This window comes from Zingiber officinale, chromosome 5B (assembly GCF_018446385.1).
Source record: "Zingiber officinale cultivar Zhangliang chromosome 5B, Zo_v1.1, whole genome shotgun sequence".
Classification (NCBI taxonomy): Eukaryota; Viridiplantae; Streptophyta; class Magnoliopsida; order Zingiberales; family Zingiberaceae; genus Zingiber; species Zingiber officinale.
The window spans coordinates 4,015,776-4,036,818 of NC_055995.1; the positions used below are offsets into that span (position 1 = coordinate 4,015,776).

The following is a 21,043-nucleotide window of genomic DNA, read 5'->3' on the forward strand; positions in this document are numbered from 1 at the left end:
TGTACATGCATGTATTATAATTGGGAGATAAAAATTGCTAGTTGGTCAGATTCTAGCCAACAAGATTATTATCAAGAATATTTTAGTAATATCATATTTATATATTAATTGTACATACATGTATTACAATTCATTTCTAGCTAGTCAGATTGAAAATAAGGATATTACTAAATGGCTAAAATATGACGAATCAAAATATATTTTGTAAATTATTATCAAGGATATTTTAATAATATCATATTTATATATTAATTACACGCATTATAATTCATTTATAATTGGTCAAATTTTAACCAACAAAATTTACTAAGTACTAAATGGTCAGAATGTGATCCATCAGAATATATTTGGTAAGTTATTATCAAGGTATTTTTGTAATGTTATATTTATATATTAAAAAAAAAAGAAAAATTAAAAAATTGTATTTTTCCGAGATATTTAGGGTGAAATGGAATTTAAGATAATTACCTTCCTACCCTGCCTCCTTCCCCTTTCGATCCCAAAGCAAGCTCTCTCTTCCTTCCTCCATTCTCCGCCGTCTCTTCGCCAATAGGAGATTCGAGACTTCTTCACTCCAGCTCTAAATCCCTCTTGGAACCAGATTACGATTTCCTGTTAGATTGCAGGCTTTCCGCTTTATTTCCGTTGTGCAATATCCCAGTGATTTTTTTTAGCTGGTTTTGGGCGGGCCATTAGATTGAGTGGACTGTGGAGGAGGTAGATATGTATAGGGACACGAGATACAGCGGGTCGAAACTAGAGATTGGAACCGCAGAGTGGAAGCGGATCAGCGAGGCCTTCGACAAGCATTTGGAGAAGTCGCCGCCGACGGTTTCGAGGGGTATGAACTCAAAGGACAAGGATAGGTTGTCTGTACCCTCAACTTCTGCTGGGAAGAAGCCGGAGCACCGGTCCTTGTCCAAGACCAATGGTAGTATTTCCCTCTTTTTTCTCAGTCTATTTTTTCTTTTCGCTTGTATTTTAGTTTTGGACAAAACATTTTTTTTTTTTTGAGGTCGTGGGTCGCAAAGTGTGTCATGAAACTCCTTTCTCCTCCAGATCTTTTTATGCTCGTGTATGTGTTGGTAAACTAATTGCACATGTAGTACCAACATTCTCAAATTGACTTTCCAGGAAAAACCCTAATTTGAGAATGGCAACCAAACTTCAGTTATTTATTCATTAGGTGGAAACATTTTGTTTTCTGGTTGTGATGAATAGTGGATTATCTCATATTAATAGATTGAGTAGATTATCTCATTGTTTCTTCAATCCAAGAAATAGGTGTGCAAGTAGGTTATTGATATGTAAGTTGGTAAGTGCTCCATTAAGGCAGAATATGCATCCTAATTCCTAAGTGGATTTTCCAAGTTTTCTTCCACCACTTCAAGGTGTTTCCAAAGTGATTGCCTTGAATTGATCTCTTGAGATAATCTACTGAAACTGAATCTTATGGATGGTCCCAAGGAACTCCCCATTATTCTGACATGTTAAGTCATTTGAGAGCTCTTGAGAAGTGTTACTTTGTTCCATGGAAAGTTCCTTGTTGATAGTCATGGTTCTTTAATGGCTATGCTGCTGAGGCCATGATCCCACTTCTAGTTGTTCTGATAAATGCATTATCATTTCAGTTAAGTTTTGCTTTTTCAATTGGTGGGTGAGCTAGGGACTATCCCCATACAATGATCATTTCAATTTCTAAATTATCTTTTGCAATTAAAAGGAAATGCAAGTACAGTAAGATAGTAAGTTCTAAAATCAACTTCACTTAACAAGGAAATGCAAAATTAATGCTTCTCATAACTTCTCTCATTAGTTTCATCAACTTCTAGTCCAGTTTTTATTCTGTGTAGCCTTATTGTGATATATTATGCAAGCAATGACACTTTTAAATTATGCACTGTGTTCCAAGTGTATGAATAAACACACACATAGATAATGTTTATTTTGGATAAGTCTGTTTTTTTTTATGTCGCACATATGTATGTCATAAACTTTCCACAATTCATTGTCTGTAGTCTTACTTTTGCTATCTAATGCTTCGAAGAATCAGAAACAGATAGTGAAGAATCAGATGTTAGTGGATCTGACATGGAAGACACATCTTGGATTTCATGGTTCTGTAACCTCAGAGGTAATGAGTTCTTCTGTGAGGTTGACGATGAATATATACAAGATGATTTCAATCTATGCGGCTTGAGCCATCAAGTTCCATATTATGACTATGCTCTTGATTTGATTTTGGACGTCGAGTCATCTCATGGTAAGCTTCTCTCTTTCTTTTGTCATTATGTTTACATTAGCTAGCCTAGTGCAGCACTAATCTTATTGTCAAAATTTCTGGATCTGAATAATGTGTTATTTTAGTGATTACAACTATCTTTACTTGACAATTTTCAATCAATTTCAAAATTTGGGCATGATATAGCAAAAATTTATGGTCAAATATCTTTCTAATTTGTTTGATTCTTTTAGGCTTCACATCAATTTTTCCTTGACTGCCATTTTTCCTAATGTTTGGAGCAAGTTCATAGAGACATATATTCCATCAATTTAAATAAAACATTTTTCTTTTTTGGATTAATTGGATGTTAACACCTCTTTCTGAATTGAATTGAAGCCTTATCTGTCAAACGAATAATGAACATATTTCTGCTTTTCAACTATGCGCTCGTTTATTTTATAGAACATATACCTTGAAATACTGTTTGTTATCATTTAGTAGTTATTCCTATTTCACTATAACAGCAGTATTCTTAACTGGAACATGTATTTCGCTCTGGAGTAGTATAGTTGTCTGGGCAAGCATGTATAATCACAATAATTTCCTTATTCTAAAGTCCTTTTTTCTGAACACTGCTTATTCTGAATTGCATTAGTAATGAATTTTGTTTCTGTAAGAATATTGGAGCATTTCCTTCCGTCTTGTCAACTTTGGCAAGCATGTATAACCTAAGATTAAATATGACCTGGCTAGAGGGAGTAAATAAGAAGGCTAAATTTTTTCACGAAAATACACTTAAAATGAAACAATTATATTTCTTTACAGCATGACCTTCTAGTTCTATTTGAGGAAGCTGTTGAAAACTTGGGCATGTTCAAGTCTTTAAGATCACTTTCAATCTGATTTTTGATTATATCTATTTTGCTACATGTACAAAGACAGTTAAACTATCATAATTATTATTAAAAAATTTCAATCAATTTTCTCTTGGATGCCCTTCTTCCCCATACCTCTTCCCACCTATTCATCCATCCAAGTAAACAAGCAACGAAAGGGTACATTTACAAAAATCTCCAAGGCATCTGGGGCTTTGTAGTGAGTGATTCTCTTGAATGACCAAATTGGAAAACAAAAGCGTATATTTTACATTCCTTCTCCATAGATGAAGGTATTAGTCTTGTTATTTCTACCTTTTACCATTCCATTTGTTTCAGTGATGGGTTCAATATAACCCAAGTGAATTGCTTGATAATTTGATGGGACGTTTTTCAAGTTCTTATACTGTGGGTCTCTTTCAAGTGTTCTAAGAAATTCATTATTTCTCACATGCATACGTTAGCTTCTTTAAAAACCTAGCAGTAGCTGTACTATGCCTCTATTTTTTAAACTTTTTCTATGCTTAATTTAAATCAAATTTGTTGTTATGGTGGTTATCTGTGTCATGCCAAATCCTATCTGGATATAGCATATCAAAACTAGAAGGGTTAAATAACATGATATAATAAATGACCTTGTTGATCCTTATTCAACTGGAATGTCAGCAATTATTGTTGTTAAGTCCTTGGAATTGTCTTCAAACTGAATGCTAAATGATATATGCTGGCAACCATTTTGCCTGTATGCTAAATGTACTTTTGGTTCAAATAATACTGAGTTCCCTTGATAACTGCAGTACCATAAGGGTCATATTTCATGATCTACTTTAGGAGCTCAAATATAATATCAGAGGCAGAAGTCAAATAAAAAACACCAAATAATGAACTGGATTCATTTTGACAAATGTTATTACCATTATCTTTTGCAGTAGAACTATTTCTTTTTTGACTGATCACTATTTTGGTGGTTTGTGAATGAATTGGATGATACTTGGGCTTTTTAATATTTTCCATGGTATTTTGAGTTAAGGAGAATTTTCTGCCTCTCCAATATCCTCTTCCTACGTCCTACGGACATAACTAGCCAAATCCTTAAGAGTAACACCCCAAGCATATGCAACAAAAGACCTACGTATGCAACATCAAATCCTCTACATTTTACTCGTTTGTTGGATCACTCAATTTGCAAAAAGCAAGGTAAGGTTGCGTATAATGGATCCTTCCTTGGAACCCCGCATAGCGGGAGCTTCGTGCACTGAGCTGCCATGTTGGTTCACTCAATTTGCTCATGAATTTCTATAGCATTCTTGATTACTCCTAACTGGTGGATTACAAGATTCTGTAGGTAATTGAACTCAGAAATTTTTGTGGACTTGTCATTTGAGCAGGAGACACATTCACAGAAGAACAAAATGAGTTGGTCGAATCAGCAGCAGAGATGCTGTATGGTCTGATTCATGTTCGCTATATATTAACCAGTAGAGGGATGTCTTCCATGGTAATTTATCCAAAAACTTAATTTTTATTCTCTTCTCGCTTTCTTGATCTTTTCATGGGTTATGACATTTTTCTGGTTACAATTTGTGTAGCTTGAAAAGTTCAAAAACTATGATTTTGGAAGATGCCCTCGAGTATACTGTTCTGGTCAGCCTTGTCTTCCTGTTGCACAATCAGACATTCCTCGATCTAGCACTGTGAAAGTATATTGTCCCAAATGCGAAGATATATACTATCCAAGATCGAAATATCATGGCAGTATCCTTTTACCTCTTTTAAATTTTGCAAGTGGGACAAACTGCTTATCTCTCTCTCTCTCTCTCTTTTAAAAAGATTAACTTAAAGTAATCTGTTGCACGATTTAGCTATTTGAATTTACTTGACTTTGCATAGATATTGATGGAGCTTACTTTGGCACCACATTTCCTCACCTCTTTCTGATGACATATGGGCACCTGAAACCACAAAAGCCATCACAACGATATGTTCCTAGGGTATTTGGATACAAGATTCACAGACCATGATGTTTAAGGTACCTCGCAGGGAGAATTAGTCTGGAAGGGCTTAATATTCAGTGTTGATTTGCGTAGATAAGGCGAGGAACTATCTACATTCAGATGGTTGATTCTTCACGTTTATTGGAATCTTGTAACTACAAAACGAGTGTAACTTTATGTTTAGCCATTCATTTCCCAACTTCAGTGTTCCAGGTTGGCCGCTGACATATGTCTTGATCACTTTGTTATTTGAAACTGATTCCATTCTAGTTTAAATATGCATTGTTTTCGGGAATGATGAATGATGATTATGGTATGAAAGGTTATGGTATGAAAGGTTCTTCAGTTCCATTGCGTTTGTCGTACATTATTCATGGCAACTCATGCGTTTCCTTATTTCAACGTAGTATTGATGCAATCGATCTTTTAGGTTTTAAGGTTTTGATATTTATTTGATAGTATATTTAATGAAGTCTAGTTGGATCAAATTTGACCGATGACTAATAGGGATGAGAAGTCTAATAAGTGACTAGTTTTAACGGGAGGTTAGGTAAGAGAAGTTCTAATTGGAGATTAGATAAGGATGGAAAGTCTACTGAATGATTAATTTTAATTGGAGGTTAAACAATTGAAAATTTTAATTAGAGTGATTAGTTCTAATTGGAGGTTAGGTAAATGAAAGTTTTGACTAGAGGTTAAGCAAGTGAGAATTCACTGAAAGTTGGACAAGAGAAAGTCCTAAGTTGAGGTCAAACATGTGAAAAATCTATCGAGTGACTAGTTCTAACTGGAAGTTAAGCTAATGAAAGCCCTACCGAGTGACATGTAAGAAATCTTTGAGGAGTGGAAGCAAAGGGAAAATCATAGGAGTAAACTCTAAAGTAAATGAAAATCCTAGAAGAGTAAACCTTAGATAATAAGAAGTTCTGGATAAGTGAATTTCAAGCATGTGTGACCACGGTCAACCAGACCAGAGAATCTTGAATGCTGCTAACATTATTTTACTTTACTATTTTATATCAATTGTGCTAACTCAGTGTTACAGGAAAGTCTTAGTTAATCGGGTTGATCAGATAGTAAGCAGAATCAGAAAAAGTCCAAACATGTTTGGAATATCAGATGCTTGGCGGGTAAGTTGAGGTAAGCTCCTCGAGTGGAGTGGTAAGGTCGTGTCTTAGTCGAAGTAGACCTTAGGCGATGATCCAACTGAAGAAACCAACGAAGATTTCTAAGTCGAGATCAAGACAGTCCTAACTGTTCATATACTCATGGATATTATTATCTGACTCTGTTTTGTAAGATCATTATCATTTGTATACTTGTTGTGCTAACTTGGTTTTGTAAAAAAAGAAAGTCACTTGATCGATTGGTTCAGTCGACTGAACTAGGGGATTAGTTGACTGATCTAAGTGGATAAGAACAGTAAAGGTTTGTGATCTGGTAAAGAAGGCAACAGCGGTTCCGTCAACTAATAAATGATATCAGTCGACTGATCCATATTTGGTAAGCAATTACAGATTTGATAGGATCATGTAAGAAAAGAAATCCAGAGGTTTTGTCAACGAATAACATGGATCAGTCGACCAAACAACATAATTTACGGGATTGAATAGATCAAATTAGAGCAAACAAGGAAATATTGGTGCAGGTTGCACTAATAATTAAGTTTTGATGTATGACAAATAAGTTAAAGTTAGATATGTTATTTGTCTAACCTTTTACTAAGTGTGTAGGACTTGATGGGTCTAGAGAATTGAAACACCATGTTAAAGTCTAGCTATGTTGATAGCTGACACGAAGTCTAGATTGGTTGAGATCTGACAGAAGGAAATACAGTTGGATTGACAACTAGCTGAAGTTCAGATTGGTTGAGATATAGCAGAAAGTCTTGGTGGGTCAAGGGACCTGACATCAAGGAAGTCTACGATTGGTAAGTGGAGGTAAGCAACTGAAGGAGAGATCTAGTGAGGAGCCATTCTCAGTTGAGGGAACAGTAGACGTCAGTTTGACCTAGAGTTTCAGTGGAACTCAAAGTCAGGATCGGATAGTCCAAATACTGTCAAAATTTAATATTATTTTTGCCTGGACTAACCTATGATGCAGGATGAAGATTGTTGGAAAACAGGCATACAGGCGCCCGAAACTTGTCCGGGCACCCGAACGGTTCGGGTGCCCGAACAATTCGGGTGCCCCAACGGTTTGGGTGCCTGGAGATACTCTAGGCGCCCGGGTCAGGCGCTTCGAACCAGCACCCAAGTGGCACCACAAGCACCTGGAGGGTCGAGACACTAGAAGCATGCCCAAGAGTTTAGACCAAGCAAAGTTCATCCAAAAGCTGAGTTATTAAAACAAGGAACAGATAACTTCCCTCTTTTTCTTGATAACAACTTTGTTATTAAAAGAGGCAGAAAATCAAGTTCTTTGAATAGTTTGGAAACTGAAAACTAGTTCATTCTAAACTTGGTACGTAAAGACAATTTCTTAAAATCCACATTTTATTCCTATCAGAGAATAAAATATCTCCCACTGCAACAACTACTACTTTTGCAGTAGTCCCATGTAGACAGTGTTTTCCCTTTCATACAGTTGTCGAGTTTCCTGGAACCCTGCAATGAATTGCAGACATGATCAGTGGCTCCTCGTATCTACACACCAAGTACTGGTAGATAACACCACTAAACATGTTACAACAACTAATGAATAAAATACACTTATATTGTGCTTAGTTCTGAGAGGACAGTCTATCTTAATATCCAAGTCTTATTTCCAATCATTATAATTGGGACAACTAAGTCTATTCTATAGTATAACAACTAGGGGATTGACAAATATTTGAAATCCTAAAAATCACAAAAATATTTGGTCAAGACCAACACCTTAAAATCCCTGTGAATTTTGTATGCCACGATAGTGTAGTCGTATACAAAATCAAAGAGGAGATTTTATCCATTAATTTTATTATCTCGTCAACATAATTTTATAACAAATAAAATTAATAGTTGGTCTATCTTTGATCAAATATTTGGTCAAAACTTTGAATTTAGAATAATATTGATTCCTTAAAATAATATCATTTAAATTCACCAACACCTCAAACACCGTGAATTTTGCATGACACGATAGTGTGGTCGTATACAAAATCAATCATTTGTAAGAGGAGGGTTTTACCCATTAATAACTTTGTCAACATATCTTTATGACAAATAAAATTACCTCAAACACCGTGAATTTTGTATGTCATGATAGTGTGGACGTATACAAATCCAAACATTTGTAAGAGGGGTTTTACCCATTAATTTTATTATCTTGTCAACTTGACAAATAAAATTATCTCAAATACCGTGAATTTTGTATGCCACGATAGTGTGGATGTATACAAAATCTCAACATTTCTAAAAGGGGGGTTTTAATTTTATTTTCTTGTCAATTTATCTTTTTGACAAATTAATAGTTGTTTTCCTTTGGTCACACAAATAATAGCAGTGACTCCGATGGGGAGGATATTATTAAATGTGTCTAAGTGTATATCATTACTTGATATTTAGTCCATTAAATAAGATTATGTCCCTTCCGATGGGGAAGATCACACGCTCCTAATTAATTTCCTAAAATCATCCAAAATGGAAGTTTGATCTAGTGATCCGCAAACAAACTCATCCGATATGGAGGAAGGTACTCAGAGCCAACGTATAAGTTTGTTTGCATCACTTACAAACCAGTAATGGAGACCGTGGAATTTATTTAAAAATCTATCTCCCACTTAGTTATTTAAGGGGAGGAATTTTAAACTATGCGAGCACACATCACAGCAAATAAAGCAACAAATATGGAAAAATATTTTTCCAACTATTATGACATTTTCTAGCACTGTTCTATTGGTTGCTACTCGGAAAACCCAATGGCTCCACTGTACAAAAATTTTGTACGTGATCTGAACCTTTCCTAGCTACCATGTGTTCTTTTAAGTTAAACTTGTATCTCCTGCGGAACTTAACACGTTTGATTCCAAGTTTAACTTATATGTTCTTTTAGGTTTAGATTTGGATATCCTGCGGAACTTAACACGTTTGATCCAAATCACCTAGGTTATAAATTCAATTAAATATTAGTTTCCAAAATTGGCTTCCAGTACTGCATGGCGAGGCACTTGGCCTTCTTGGATATGGGAGCAACCACCACCGACTAGACAAAGCCTTTTAAGGAAAGTTAATATTTAATTTCCTTATATAACCCTAGGTTAACCAAAAGGAACAATCAAATCACAAGGAAAAAAGAAAAGAACACAACATCGAAATTAAATTCGAAAAACAAGAATCGAATGTCTCTTGTATTTGGTATTTATACAAAGAAAAATTAACTAGTATGATGCGGAAATTAAATACTAGATATACCTCTTCCTTGTATGCTAAAAACCTCGAGATCTTCTGCCGTATCCCTCGCCTCCTCTTGGACGTCGTGTGGGCGACGATCCTCCAAGACGAACATCACCCAGAAAGCTTCTCCTCCTTCTCTAGAATTCGGCCACGACCACCACAAAGGAGCAAAAGAGAGCAAAGGGAAGAGAGGGAGAGGGGCCGGCCACTTGATGATCTCCAACAACACAATATCAATTGTTATGTTATTCAAGGCCTCCCCTTCCTCCCTTTTTATATTAGTTTCCTAACGGAAAATTATGGAAAGAGTTTTATAAAAAATTAGACTCATTCCTATTTCTTTTTTTTTTCTTTTTTCTTTCCTTTTAATAAATCAACCCTAGATTGATGTATTAATTAAACAACTATTTGTTGATGTTTAATTATTTGACCGGCCCCTTCCTTGGGCACCAAGCAAGGTGGCCGACCACTTATTAAAAGGAAAAGAAAGAATTTTTTTTTATAAAATTTTAAAAGAAGAAAACTTCTAATAAAATTTTACAAACTATTTTTTTTTTCTAATGTGGATATTAAAAGGAAAGTTTTAAAATTTAAAACCAAGTTTTAAAATTTAAAACATCTCTAATAATATTTCTTTTTAAAAGAAAGTTTTATAAATTTTGCAACTCTCTTTTAAAACCTTGTGGCCTAATTTAAATTAGGAAAATTTTATAAATTTTTAAAATTTCTCTTTTTACAAATTGTAAATATCTGAGGAAATTTAAAAAATTCAAAAACAACCTTCCTAATTTAAATATTGCGGCCGGCCCCCTTGCCTAAGGCAAGGGCCGGCCATTTCTAGAGAATATGTGGCCGGCCATTGCTTGGTCACCAAGCAATGAACCGACCCCTTCTTGGACACCAAGATAGGCTTTTCTTTGGATGGACTTGAGGCTTTATTGAGGCTACAACAGGGACCTAGAGGAGAAATTGGTTTTGACCTTCCGATGAGCTTGAGTATCCCGTGCTCGCCCCGAACACACAATTCAAGTTCATCGATAATAACTCATTCCACTAGAGAGTTATTACCGCACTACCACACCAATCCTAAATTACATTATGGACTCCTCCTTATCATGAGTGTGTTAGTCTCCCTGTGTTTAAGATTACGAATGTAACGACTCGCCTTCTACTGACTAGGCTGTGAGGCCGATCGCTACATTATGCTATGCTAAATTACTATTGCGAAAATCTGGATTGATTAAAATTTTACTAAACTGATTATTGTAAAATCTGAACTTAATATTCTAGGTGTACCTAGGAGTTGTACACATGCTAGGGAAGATAATCTATGTCTCTCGGATGTCCTGCTAGCTGTAATCAAGCATTTCAATCGATCCATGAATCGATTGGGCTGTCGGATCGATCCAGTGATCGATCCAGCTTGATACCGGCACGGAGAAAACTCTGGATCGGTCGGCTGACCGATCCACAAGCTACATTGCTTCTGTATGCGGCTGGATCGGTCTACCGACCGATCCAGGAGTACACTGATCGGTCGGTAGACCGATCCAGTGGCTCTATGGCTTCTGTATGCGGCTGGATCGGTCTACCGACCGATCCAGGAGTACACTGATTACGGTTGGATCGGTCGGTGACCGATCGACAACCTAATCGATCGATCTGTAGATCGATCTGGGTTTCTGATTTCGAATCAGAACCCCTGATTTCAGCACTATTTCGTACCCAACTCATACACATCAAGGCTATAATAGCTAGAAACATTTTTAACATGTATTAGCTAACATTTTAAACATGATATCACGCATGATTCACTAATTCATGGCATGCAAATGTACTATGTGTAGAATAATAAGGTTCTAACAGTTAACTAATTTTGCTGAAAGTTCTAATACATAAATAAAGCTTGTTAGATCCCTAAGATCTTTTATTCCAAGTTCCTGCCCACACACATCCTCGTAGCATTGTCCTCCAGCCTCCGCTAGTCCATCTTTCCTTTACCTTTATCTGCAGTATAAGGAAAAGAAAGTATCTATAAGCTTTCGCTTAGTAAGAAATCATCTACCTCACTAAAACATGCATTCGATGCAATATGCTTTTAAAACATGCTGTTTGAAAGTGCACTGATTAGACTGAAACATGGCATGTTATCATACATAGGAATCAAAGCTAGTCATGGCATACTATCATCTAAACATGTGTAATAAAAGCTGAACATGAACACCAAAGCATGACAAACAAAGCTAACCATAACTATCATGTATAACAACAAGGAAAACTGAGCTGAACATGAATTAAACTAGTCTGGAACTGAATTCAAACTCAACTAACATAACTGATCTTTGTGAGTTTTGAAAAACTATAATATAATAGATTAAAATACATAATCATACTGCTAATGGGCCCGACAACTGTACATGCTATGCGCGCATCCTCAACTAAACCCGGGGTTGCAATTTCCGAATTTAGCAAGGTTTACTAGGTTATCTAAACCTAGAGACCGACTATGGGAGCCCAGCCCAATGGATATCTAATCCTGTACAGTGCCACTACTGAAAATAAAATACTGAATCATAGCTAATTAATTTACCTTGCTTCTACTAGGTTATCTGAACCTAGAGGCGACTGTGGGTGCCCACCCATTGGACCGTAGTCCCATATATACTGTGGCAAGGCTAACTAAATTATTTAAATGCTTCTATTGCATTTACCGAGCTATTAAAATGCCTAAGTTACATTTTTCTGTGCTAAATAATTTAATTGAACACTTAGTATGCACTAATTCGCATCCTTGTGCCGAAAGTCTACATATTACTAAACTAAAACATGGAATTCACACGGAAGCTACTTATACTGCAGGTGAGGGGTTTCTTACCTCGTATGCTAATTTCCTTACAATTCTATTCGCTAGAATTCCGGTGGAGACGACCCCTTCGACAATCTTCTCACGTCTATGCGTTCCTCTCGCGAAGAAGAGCGTCCTCGTGCCAGAGTTGTCACCGGAAGATGATGACCTTGGGGCCCTAGGGAGGGAACCCTAGGATTGGCGCCGAGAGGAAGAAGAAGAGGGAGAGGTGCGGCGTGAGGTTAGGGTGAGGAGGAGAAATTGCCGAACCAATTAAAAATAAACCAAACCCCACTTAAATTTTCTATTTATATTAAGTGGGTAACTCGGCCCAACTTAAATATAAATATAATCGACTCCCCTTTCTTTTAGCACAGCCCTGCTGGGTTCAACTGGTTACTTAAGCGGTCTAAAGGTTTAGTGGACCCGAGAGGTCCCGGGTTCGATTTCCGCTTAAGCTATTTTGCTTTTATAATTATTTTTGCTACTTCCGCTACTCTAAAAAATATCATAAAAATATTCTAAAATTCCATAAAATTCATAGAATATTTCTAAAATAGTTTTGAGAATTTTCGGGCGTTACAATCCCCCAAACCTTATAAAAAGTTCATCCTCGAACTTAGAATAACTCTGGGTACTTCTGTCTCATGCTGGCTCCTGTCTCCCATGTTGCCTCTTCTGCTGTGTGACTGTGCCAAATGACTTTGACTAATGGTACTTCCTTGTTCCGCAATTTCTTAACTGCTCGGTCTATTATCTGAATAGGCCGACTATCATAGCTGAGGTCTTCGCGGATCTGTATCGACTGGGGCTCAATCACCTGGGTGGCATCTGGGGTATGCTTCTTCAGCATAGAGACATGAAACACATTGTGGACGACTGACATTTCCTGGGGTAGCTCTAGCTCATATGCTACCTTGCCCACTCTTCTGCTGATAAGGTATGGTCCCACATATCGGGGACTTAGCTTGCCCTTCTTCCCAAAACACATTACTCCCTTCATGGGAGCTACTCTAAGGAACACTGAATCCCCAACTGAAAACTCCAAAGGTCTGCGCCGTATATCAGCATAGCTTTTTTGACGGCTCTGAGCTGTCTCTATCCTCTGGCGGATCTGCTGTATAGCTGCTGTGGTATCTGCCACTAGATCTGTCTGAAGTTCTAGCTCTTTCTGTTCTCCTCACTCATACGGCCACCTCCGAGATCTACACCTCCGCCCATAGAGAGCCTCATAAGGTGCCATACCGATAGTGGCCTGATAGCTGTTGTTGTATGCAAATTCTGCTAAACTCAGATATTTGCACCAACTTCCCTTGAAATCTAGGGCACATGCTCGGAGCATATCCTCGAGTACCTGTCCATCCGTCTGAGGATGGAAGGTTGTGCTAAACTTTAACTTCGTGCCCAAAGCTGTCTGTACACACTCCCAGAAGTGTGACGTGAACCTGCTGTCTCTGTCCGAAATAATGGTTCGTGGGACTCCATGTAATCTAACGATCTCCTTGAGATACAACTGAGCTAGCTGTTCCATGGAGTAGGATATCCTGATAGCTAAGAAGTGGGCTGATTTAGTCAATCTGTCGACTATTACCCAGATGGTATCAAAACCATTCGTGGTTCTGGGTAATCCCACTATAAAATCCATAGAAATGTCTTCCCACTTCCATTCTGGTATCTGTATGGGCTGCAAAACTCCCCCTGGTCTCTGATGTTCTGCCTTAACCCTCTGACAGGTTAGGCAGGTGCTGACATATCGAGCGATGTCTCTCTTCATCCCAGGCCACCAAAAACGTTTCTTCATGTCCTGGTACATTTTGGTGGAGCCAGGATGCATCGCATAGGGAGTCTTGTGAGCCTCGTCTAGGATTTTCCTCTGTAGTTCCTCCTGATCCGGAACACATAGCCTGTCACCAAAATACAACACCCCGCTATCTGATATTCTGAACTCTCCACCTTCTGATTCTGCTAAACCTTGCTTGATTCTATGAATTTCAGGATCCTGCTCCTGAGCTGTCTGGATGTCACCAAGCAAGGTAGACTCTAATATCATAGTAGAGAGCTGTCCGACTATAAGCTCGAGACCGAAATCTGTGATCTCTTTCTGTAAGGGCGGTGACATGGCTGCTAGAGATAATAGGGTAGCGCTGGACTTCCTGCTGAGGGCGTCTGCTACCCTATTCGCTTTTCCTGGGTGGTAGAGGATATCTATGTCGTAGTCTTTGACCAGTTCTTGCCATCGGCGCTGTCGCATATTCAGATCCTTCTGAGTGAAGAAGTACTTCAGGCTCTGATGATCTGTATACACTCTGCACTGAGCTCCATACAAGTAATGTCTCCAAATCTTGAGAGCGAACACCACTACTGCAAGCTCAAGGTCATGAGTAGGATAGTTCTTCTCATAATCCTTAAGTTGTCTGGAGGCATAGGCGATCACCTTGCCATCTTGCATCAGCACTGCTCCTAGTCCCAACTTCGAGGCATCACTATATATGTCAAAGCTATCTGCGTTCTCTGGTAGAGTCAGAATAGGTGCACTAGTCAATCTCCTTTTCACTTTCACATTTCTCCGATCCTCACCGAAATTTTCTATTTTTTCGGTAAGAGTCATTAGTGGGAGGCTATCCTGGAGAAGTCCTCTACGAATTTCCTGTAGTAACCTGCTAATCCCAGAAAGCTTCTGATCTCACTGGCGTTCTTGGGTCTTTTCCCGTTGCTCACAGCTTCTATCTTACTGGGGTCTACCATGATACCATCCTTTGAGATGATGTGACCCAGGAAGGACACCTGATCTAGCCAAAATTCACATTTGGTGAACTTGACGTACAGCTGATTCTGCTGAAGGGTCTGCAATACTGTTTTCAGATGCTCTACGTGTTCTTCCTGAGTTCTGGAATAGATAAGGATGTCATCGATGAATACGATAACGAACCTATCTAAATATTCTCTGAATACCCTGTTCATAAGGTCTATGAAAGTAGCTGGAGCATTTGTCACGCCAAAGGGAATGACTACGAACTCGTAATGTCCGTATCTAGTCCTGAATACTGTCTTGGGTATGTCCCCTTCTTTAACCTTCACATGATGATAACCTGATCTGAGGTCTATTTTAGAGAACACTGCTGCTCCCTTTAGCTGATCAAACATGTCATCTATTCTGGGAAGAGGATACCTGTTCTTGATTGTGACTTGGTTCAGTGCCCGGTAGTCTATACACAGGCTCATGCTCCTGTCTTTCTTCTTCACGAACAATACAGGTGCTCCCCATGGTGAGTGACTAGGACGGATGAAGCCCTTGTCAAGCAGCTCCTGTAGTTGCTCATGAAGTTCCTTCAGTTCTGCTGGAGCCATGCGGTAAGGTGCCTTGGAGATAGGATTTGTAACGGGAATGAGCTCTATCTCAAATTCGATCTCCCTGTCTGGTGCTAGGCCTGGTAACTCTTCAGGGAAGACTGCTGGGTAGTCACATACTGTTGGTCCTTGTCCTGACTGGTGCTGACTACGTGTGCTAAGAACCCCGTACATCCTGAATCCATCAACCTCTGTGCCTTCATAGCTGAGAGAAACTTCTTGGCCTTTCTCCTGGGTTCTCCGACGAATTCGAACTGTGCTTCCGCTTCAGGTTGGAATATGACTTTCTGTTTACGGCACTCGATGGAGGCACCGTATTTGATCAAGAAGTTCATCCCGAAGATGACGTCGTAGTCGGTCATATTAATCACTATCAGATCGCAAAAGAGCTCTCTGTCTGCTATAGTGACCGGCATTGCTCTGAGCCAGTGCGTAGACGTCATGATCTCTCCTGAGGGTAACGTCGTAAGGAACTGGCTACTGAGTACCTCTGGAGGTACTGCTAACTTCTCAGCAAATGCCCTGGATATGTATGAATGGATTGCCCCAGTATCGAATAAGACAGTTGTACTTTGCTGTAAAATACTAATCTGACCTGTAACAACTGTCGAGGCATTTGCTGCGTCCTCTCTGGTGAGTGAGTAGATCCTCGCATTGGTCGTAGCTGGAGGGGCTTCTAATCTTCCCTGGCTGATATGTGGACCATCTAAAGCGGCCTGCATCTGATGTAACTGAGCTGGCTGGCCTCCATACTGAATCGGCTGTGGCTGAGGAAGACTGGTCTTGTTTGGACACTGCTTGACCATATGCCCTTCTTGTCCGCGTTCAAAGCATCCTCGTGTGCCTTTAGGACAAACTCCAGGGTGGAATTTCCCATAAGTAGCACACTTTGGATAACTAGGCTGCTTGCTGGCTGGCCCTCCTTTTGGGTAACTCCCTGGTTTGCGCTTGTTGCTGGAGTTCCCTTTCCAGTTAGAGCCATGGGAGCTGTGACCCTGCTGTTTCTGAGTGCCTGAGCCTCCTTGACCTTTAGCTTCTGAGAGGACTTGCTTCTGCTGCTTGATGCTATTCTGGTAATGCTCAGTGATTAGAGCACTGCTAACTAATTCTTCTGTGGTTTGTGGCCTATGAACGCCACCAGCCACGTTCATTGCTATTTCCGGCCTCAACATTTTGAGCATCAACCGGATTCGTTCCCTTTCTGTGCTGACTAATTCAGGGCATAGATGAGCCAACCTGTTGAATTTCTTCACGGCTTCCTCAACTGATAGGTTGCCCTGACGAAACTTAGTGAACTCGTCGTAGTGACGGTTGGTGACCCGCATGTGAAAGAACTCCTCAAAGAATTCCTTCTCGAAGTCAGCCCATGTCATCTGGTTCACTGGGCGCTTTGCTCTGATTCTCTCCCACCACATACGTGCATCTCCTGTCAGACAGAAGGAGGCGCACTTCACCTTCTCATGTTCTGGCCAGTCCAGAAGCTCCATCGTACTTTCGATGTTTTGAACCATGCAGAGCATCCCATGGTTCATTCGAGAAATTCTCGGCTTGACTCTCGCCACCGGATCGGAAATAGGCTTCTCTGCGTTCTGGGAGCTACCGTGTCGAGGGTGGATGGTGGAACCTCTAAGACCACCGGTGTCGCTAAGTTAGGCTCCGGGGTGACGGTGGGAGTGTTCACGACTAGCCTTTAAGGTGGCTATTTCTGTTCATTCGCTGCTGTAGAATCGAGCCACTAGTCTTTGTAAGGCACAGGGAGGCCCTGCCTCATCTTTGGGGCTCGGTGGTGGTGCCCTTCTGGGCGTCCTCGTGCCATTTCTAAAGACATGCGGGACATACATGACTAACACAAGCATAATAGAGAAACTATTGTTATCATGTTAACTACTATCATAAACAAGCATGCTTTAGTTATCCATATGAAAAGCAATAAACATACAAAGTGAGAGGTATTCTTACTTGGGCTGCAGTACAATGTTGATGTGTGTGTAGGAAGTATGGAACTGCTCGATACCACTCTGTAACGACCCGCCTTCTCAACTGGCTGTGAGGCCGATCGCTACATTATGCTGTGCTAATTACTATTGCGAAATCTGGATTGATTAAAATTTTACTAAACCGACATCGTAAAATCTGAACTTAATATTCTAGGTGTACCTAGGAGTTGTACACATGCTAGGAAGATAATCTATGCCTCTCGGATGTCCCGCTAGTCTGTAATCAGGCATTTCAATCAATCCATGAATCGATTGGGTTGTCGGATCAATCCAGTGATCGATCCGCCTTGATACCTAAGACACTGGATCGGTCGGTGACCGATCCACTGCTACATTTCTTTTGATGCGGTGGATCGGTCTGACCGATCGGTGAGCTCACTCCTGATTGCATCCGGATCGGCCACCGACCGATCCATAACAGACTCTAGCTCTGCATTTGGATCGGTCGGTGGCCACCGATCCGATGCTCTAATCGATCGATCAGATCGATCTGGGTTCGATTTGAATCGAACCCACGATTCGACTATTTCGCTCCAACTCATACACATCAAGGCTATAATAGCTAGAAACATTTTTAACATGTATTAGCTAACATTTTAAACATGATATCACGCATGATTCACTAATTCATGGCATGCAAATGTACTATGTGTAGAATAATAAGGTTCTAACAGTTAACTAATTTTCTTGAAAGTTCTAATACATAAATAAAGCTTGTTAGATCCCTAAGATCTTTTATTCCAAGTTCCTGCCCACACACATCCTCGTAGCATTGTCCTCCGACCTCCGCTAGTCCATCTTTCCTTTACCTTTATCTGCAGATAAGGAAAAGAAAGTATCTATAAGTTTAGTAAGAAACCATCTACCTCACTAAAACATGCATTCGATGCAATATGCTTTTAAAACATGCTGTTTGAAAGTGCACTGATTAGACTGAAACATGGCATGTTATCATACATAGGAATCAAAGCTAGTCATGGCATACTATCATCTAAACATGTGTAATAAAAGCTGAACATGAACACCAAAGCATGACATACAAAGCTAACCATAACTATCATGTGTAACAACAAGGAAAACTGAGCTGAACATGAATTAAACTAGTCTGGAACTGAATTCAAACTCAACTAACATAACTGATCTTTGTGAGTTTTGAAAAACTATAATATAATAGATTAAAATACATAATCATACTGCTAATGGGCCCGACAACTGTACATGCTATGCGCGCATCCTCAACTAAACCTGGGGTTGCAATTTCCGAATTTAGCAAGGTTTACTAGGTTATCTAAACCTAGGGACCGACTATGGGAGCCCAGCCCAATGGATATCTAATCCTGTACAGTGCCACTACTGAAAATAAAATACTGAATCATAGCTAATTAATTTACCTTGCTTCTACTAGGTTATCTGAACCTAGAGGCGACTGTGGGTGCCCACCCATTGGACCGTAGTCCCAAATATGTTGTGGCAAGGCTAACTAAATTATTTAAATGCTTCTATTGCATTTACCGAGCTATTAAAATGCCTAAGTTACATTTTTCTGTGCTAAATAATTTAATCGAACACTTAGTATGCACTAATTCGCATCCTTGTGCCGAAAGTCTACATATTACTAAACTAAAACATGGAATTCACACGGAAGCTACTTATACTGCAGGTGAGGGATTTCTTACCTCGTATGATAATTTCCTTACAATTCTATTCGCTAGAATTCCGTTGGAGACGACCCCTTCGACAATCTTCTCACGTCTATGCGTTCCTCTCGCGAAGAAGAGCGTCCTCGTGCCGGAGTTGTCACCGGAAGATGACCTTGGGGCCCTAGGGAGGGAACCCTAGGATTGGCGCCGAGAGGAAGAAGAAGAGGGAGAGGTGCGGCGTGAGGTTAGGGTGAGGAGGAGAAATTGCCGAACCAATTAAAAATAAACCAAACCCCACTTAAATTTTCTATTTATATTAAGTGGGTAACTCGACCCAACTTAAATATAAATATAATTGACTCCCCTTTCTTTCAGCACGGCCCTGCTGGGTTCAACTGGTTACTTAAGCGGTTTAAAGGTTTAGTGGACCCGAGAGGTCCCAGGTTCGATTCCCGCTTAAGCTATTTTGCTTTTATAATTATTTTTGCTACTTCCGCTACTCTAAAAAATATTATAAAAATATTCTAAAATTCCAGAAAATTCATAGAATATTTCTAAAATAGTTTTGAGAATTTTCGGGTATTACAACGAATGTCCACTAATTAAGTGAGTTACTGACAACTCATTTAATTAATATCTAGCTCCAAGAGTAGTACCACTCAACTTTATTGTCATGTTGGACTAGGTCCACCTGCATGGTTTAACATGACAATCCTTATGAGCTCCTCTTGGGGACATTCTCAACCTAGATAACTAGGACACAGATTCCTTCTATAATCAACAACACATACTATAAGTATATCATTTCCCAACTTATCGGGCATATTGATTTATCGAGCTAAACCTCACCCTTTGATAAGTCAAAGAAATAAATATTAAATATACATGCTTGTTATTATATTAGGATTAAGAGCACACACTTCCATAATAACTAAGGTCTAGTTCTTTTACTAAGTCAGTACAAAAAGAACTTACCTAAATGATCCTACTCAATACACTTAAAGTGTATCAATGTAATTTATTAGTCAAGATAAACTAATACTTAATTACACTACGTCTATTCTGATGGTTTGTTCCTTTCCATCTTAGTCGTGAGCAACTGTTTATAATTTATAGAGAACCGACAACATGATCTTCTAAATGTGACTCCACACTCCATGTTATCTACTATATAAATTAATTGAACAATTACATTTAACAAATAAATGTAAACATTTGACCAATGTGATTTTTTATTTCAAAATAAATGTGTACAAAAGCTAAACTTTTAAGTATACACTCCAACATGTTCTCCGTGTACTGCCAACCCTAGCTGCTGTTATTTTTAGCCATCGCAATCGGGTCCCGTCGCCGCATCTATCTTGCTTCCTATTTCGCTGCGTCTCTAGTGCTCCAATAGTACCACGTCTCGTAAGGATACGATCCACGACAAAAATAGAATTTTACATATTTCGATCCTATATTCCACAAAGGAATGTACATACAATCTAGATCGAAGCAAAAAAGTAAAATTCTAATAACTAATACAGCTCCTGTTGTATTTAATATTACAATCATGCACACACAATAAAATGCCCTTGACATGTCCAAGGGTCCAATCACACACAACAACCATAAGCCATAATAGTTGGAGCCTGCTACCACAAAGTTAGCACATCCTACTATTATCCCGCCTAAATTATGTATGACATGTGCATAATTAGCTGAAAACCAAAACACACAGAGGCAAACCCTAGCTCTGATACCA

General features: G+C 39.0%; 1 protein-coding gene across 3 annotated transcripts; it reads left to right on the top strand.

Moving 5' to 3' along the window:
- Positions 1 to 461: 461 nt before the first annotated feature.
- On the top strand, positions 462 to 5,391 carry LOC121983940 (putative casein kinase II subunit beta-4). Of its 3 annotated transcripts, none has more exons than XM_042536644.1 (5): positions 462 to 931; positions 2,048 to 2,263; positions 4,488 to 4,597; positions 4,689 to 4,854; positions 4,990 to 5,391. In XM_042536644.1, the coding sequence occupies exons 1-5, from the start codon at positions 724 to 726 to the stop codon at positions 5,118 to 5,120; spliced, it is 831 nt and encodes a 276-aa protein (XP_042392578.1). In that variant the 5' UTR covers positions 462 to 723; the 3' UTR covers positions 5,121 to 5,391. The 3 variants fall into 3 exon arrangements, with proteins under 3 accessions (XP_042392578.1, XP_042392579.1, XP_042392580.1); XM_042536645.1 differs by having other exon boundaries at positions 2,054 to 2,263; XM_042536646.1 differs by having other exon boundaries at positions 2,060 to 2,263.
- The last annotated feature ends 15,652 nt before the right edge of the window (positions 5,392 to 21,043 follow it).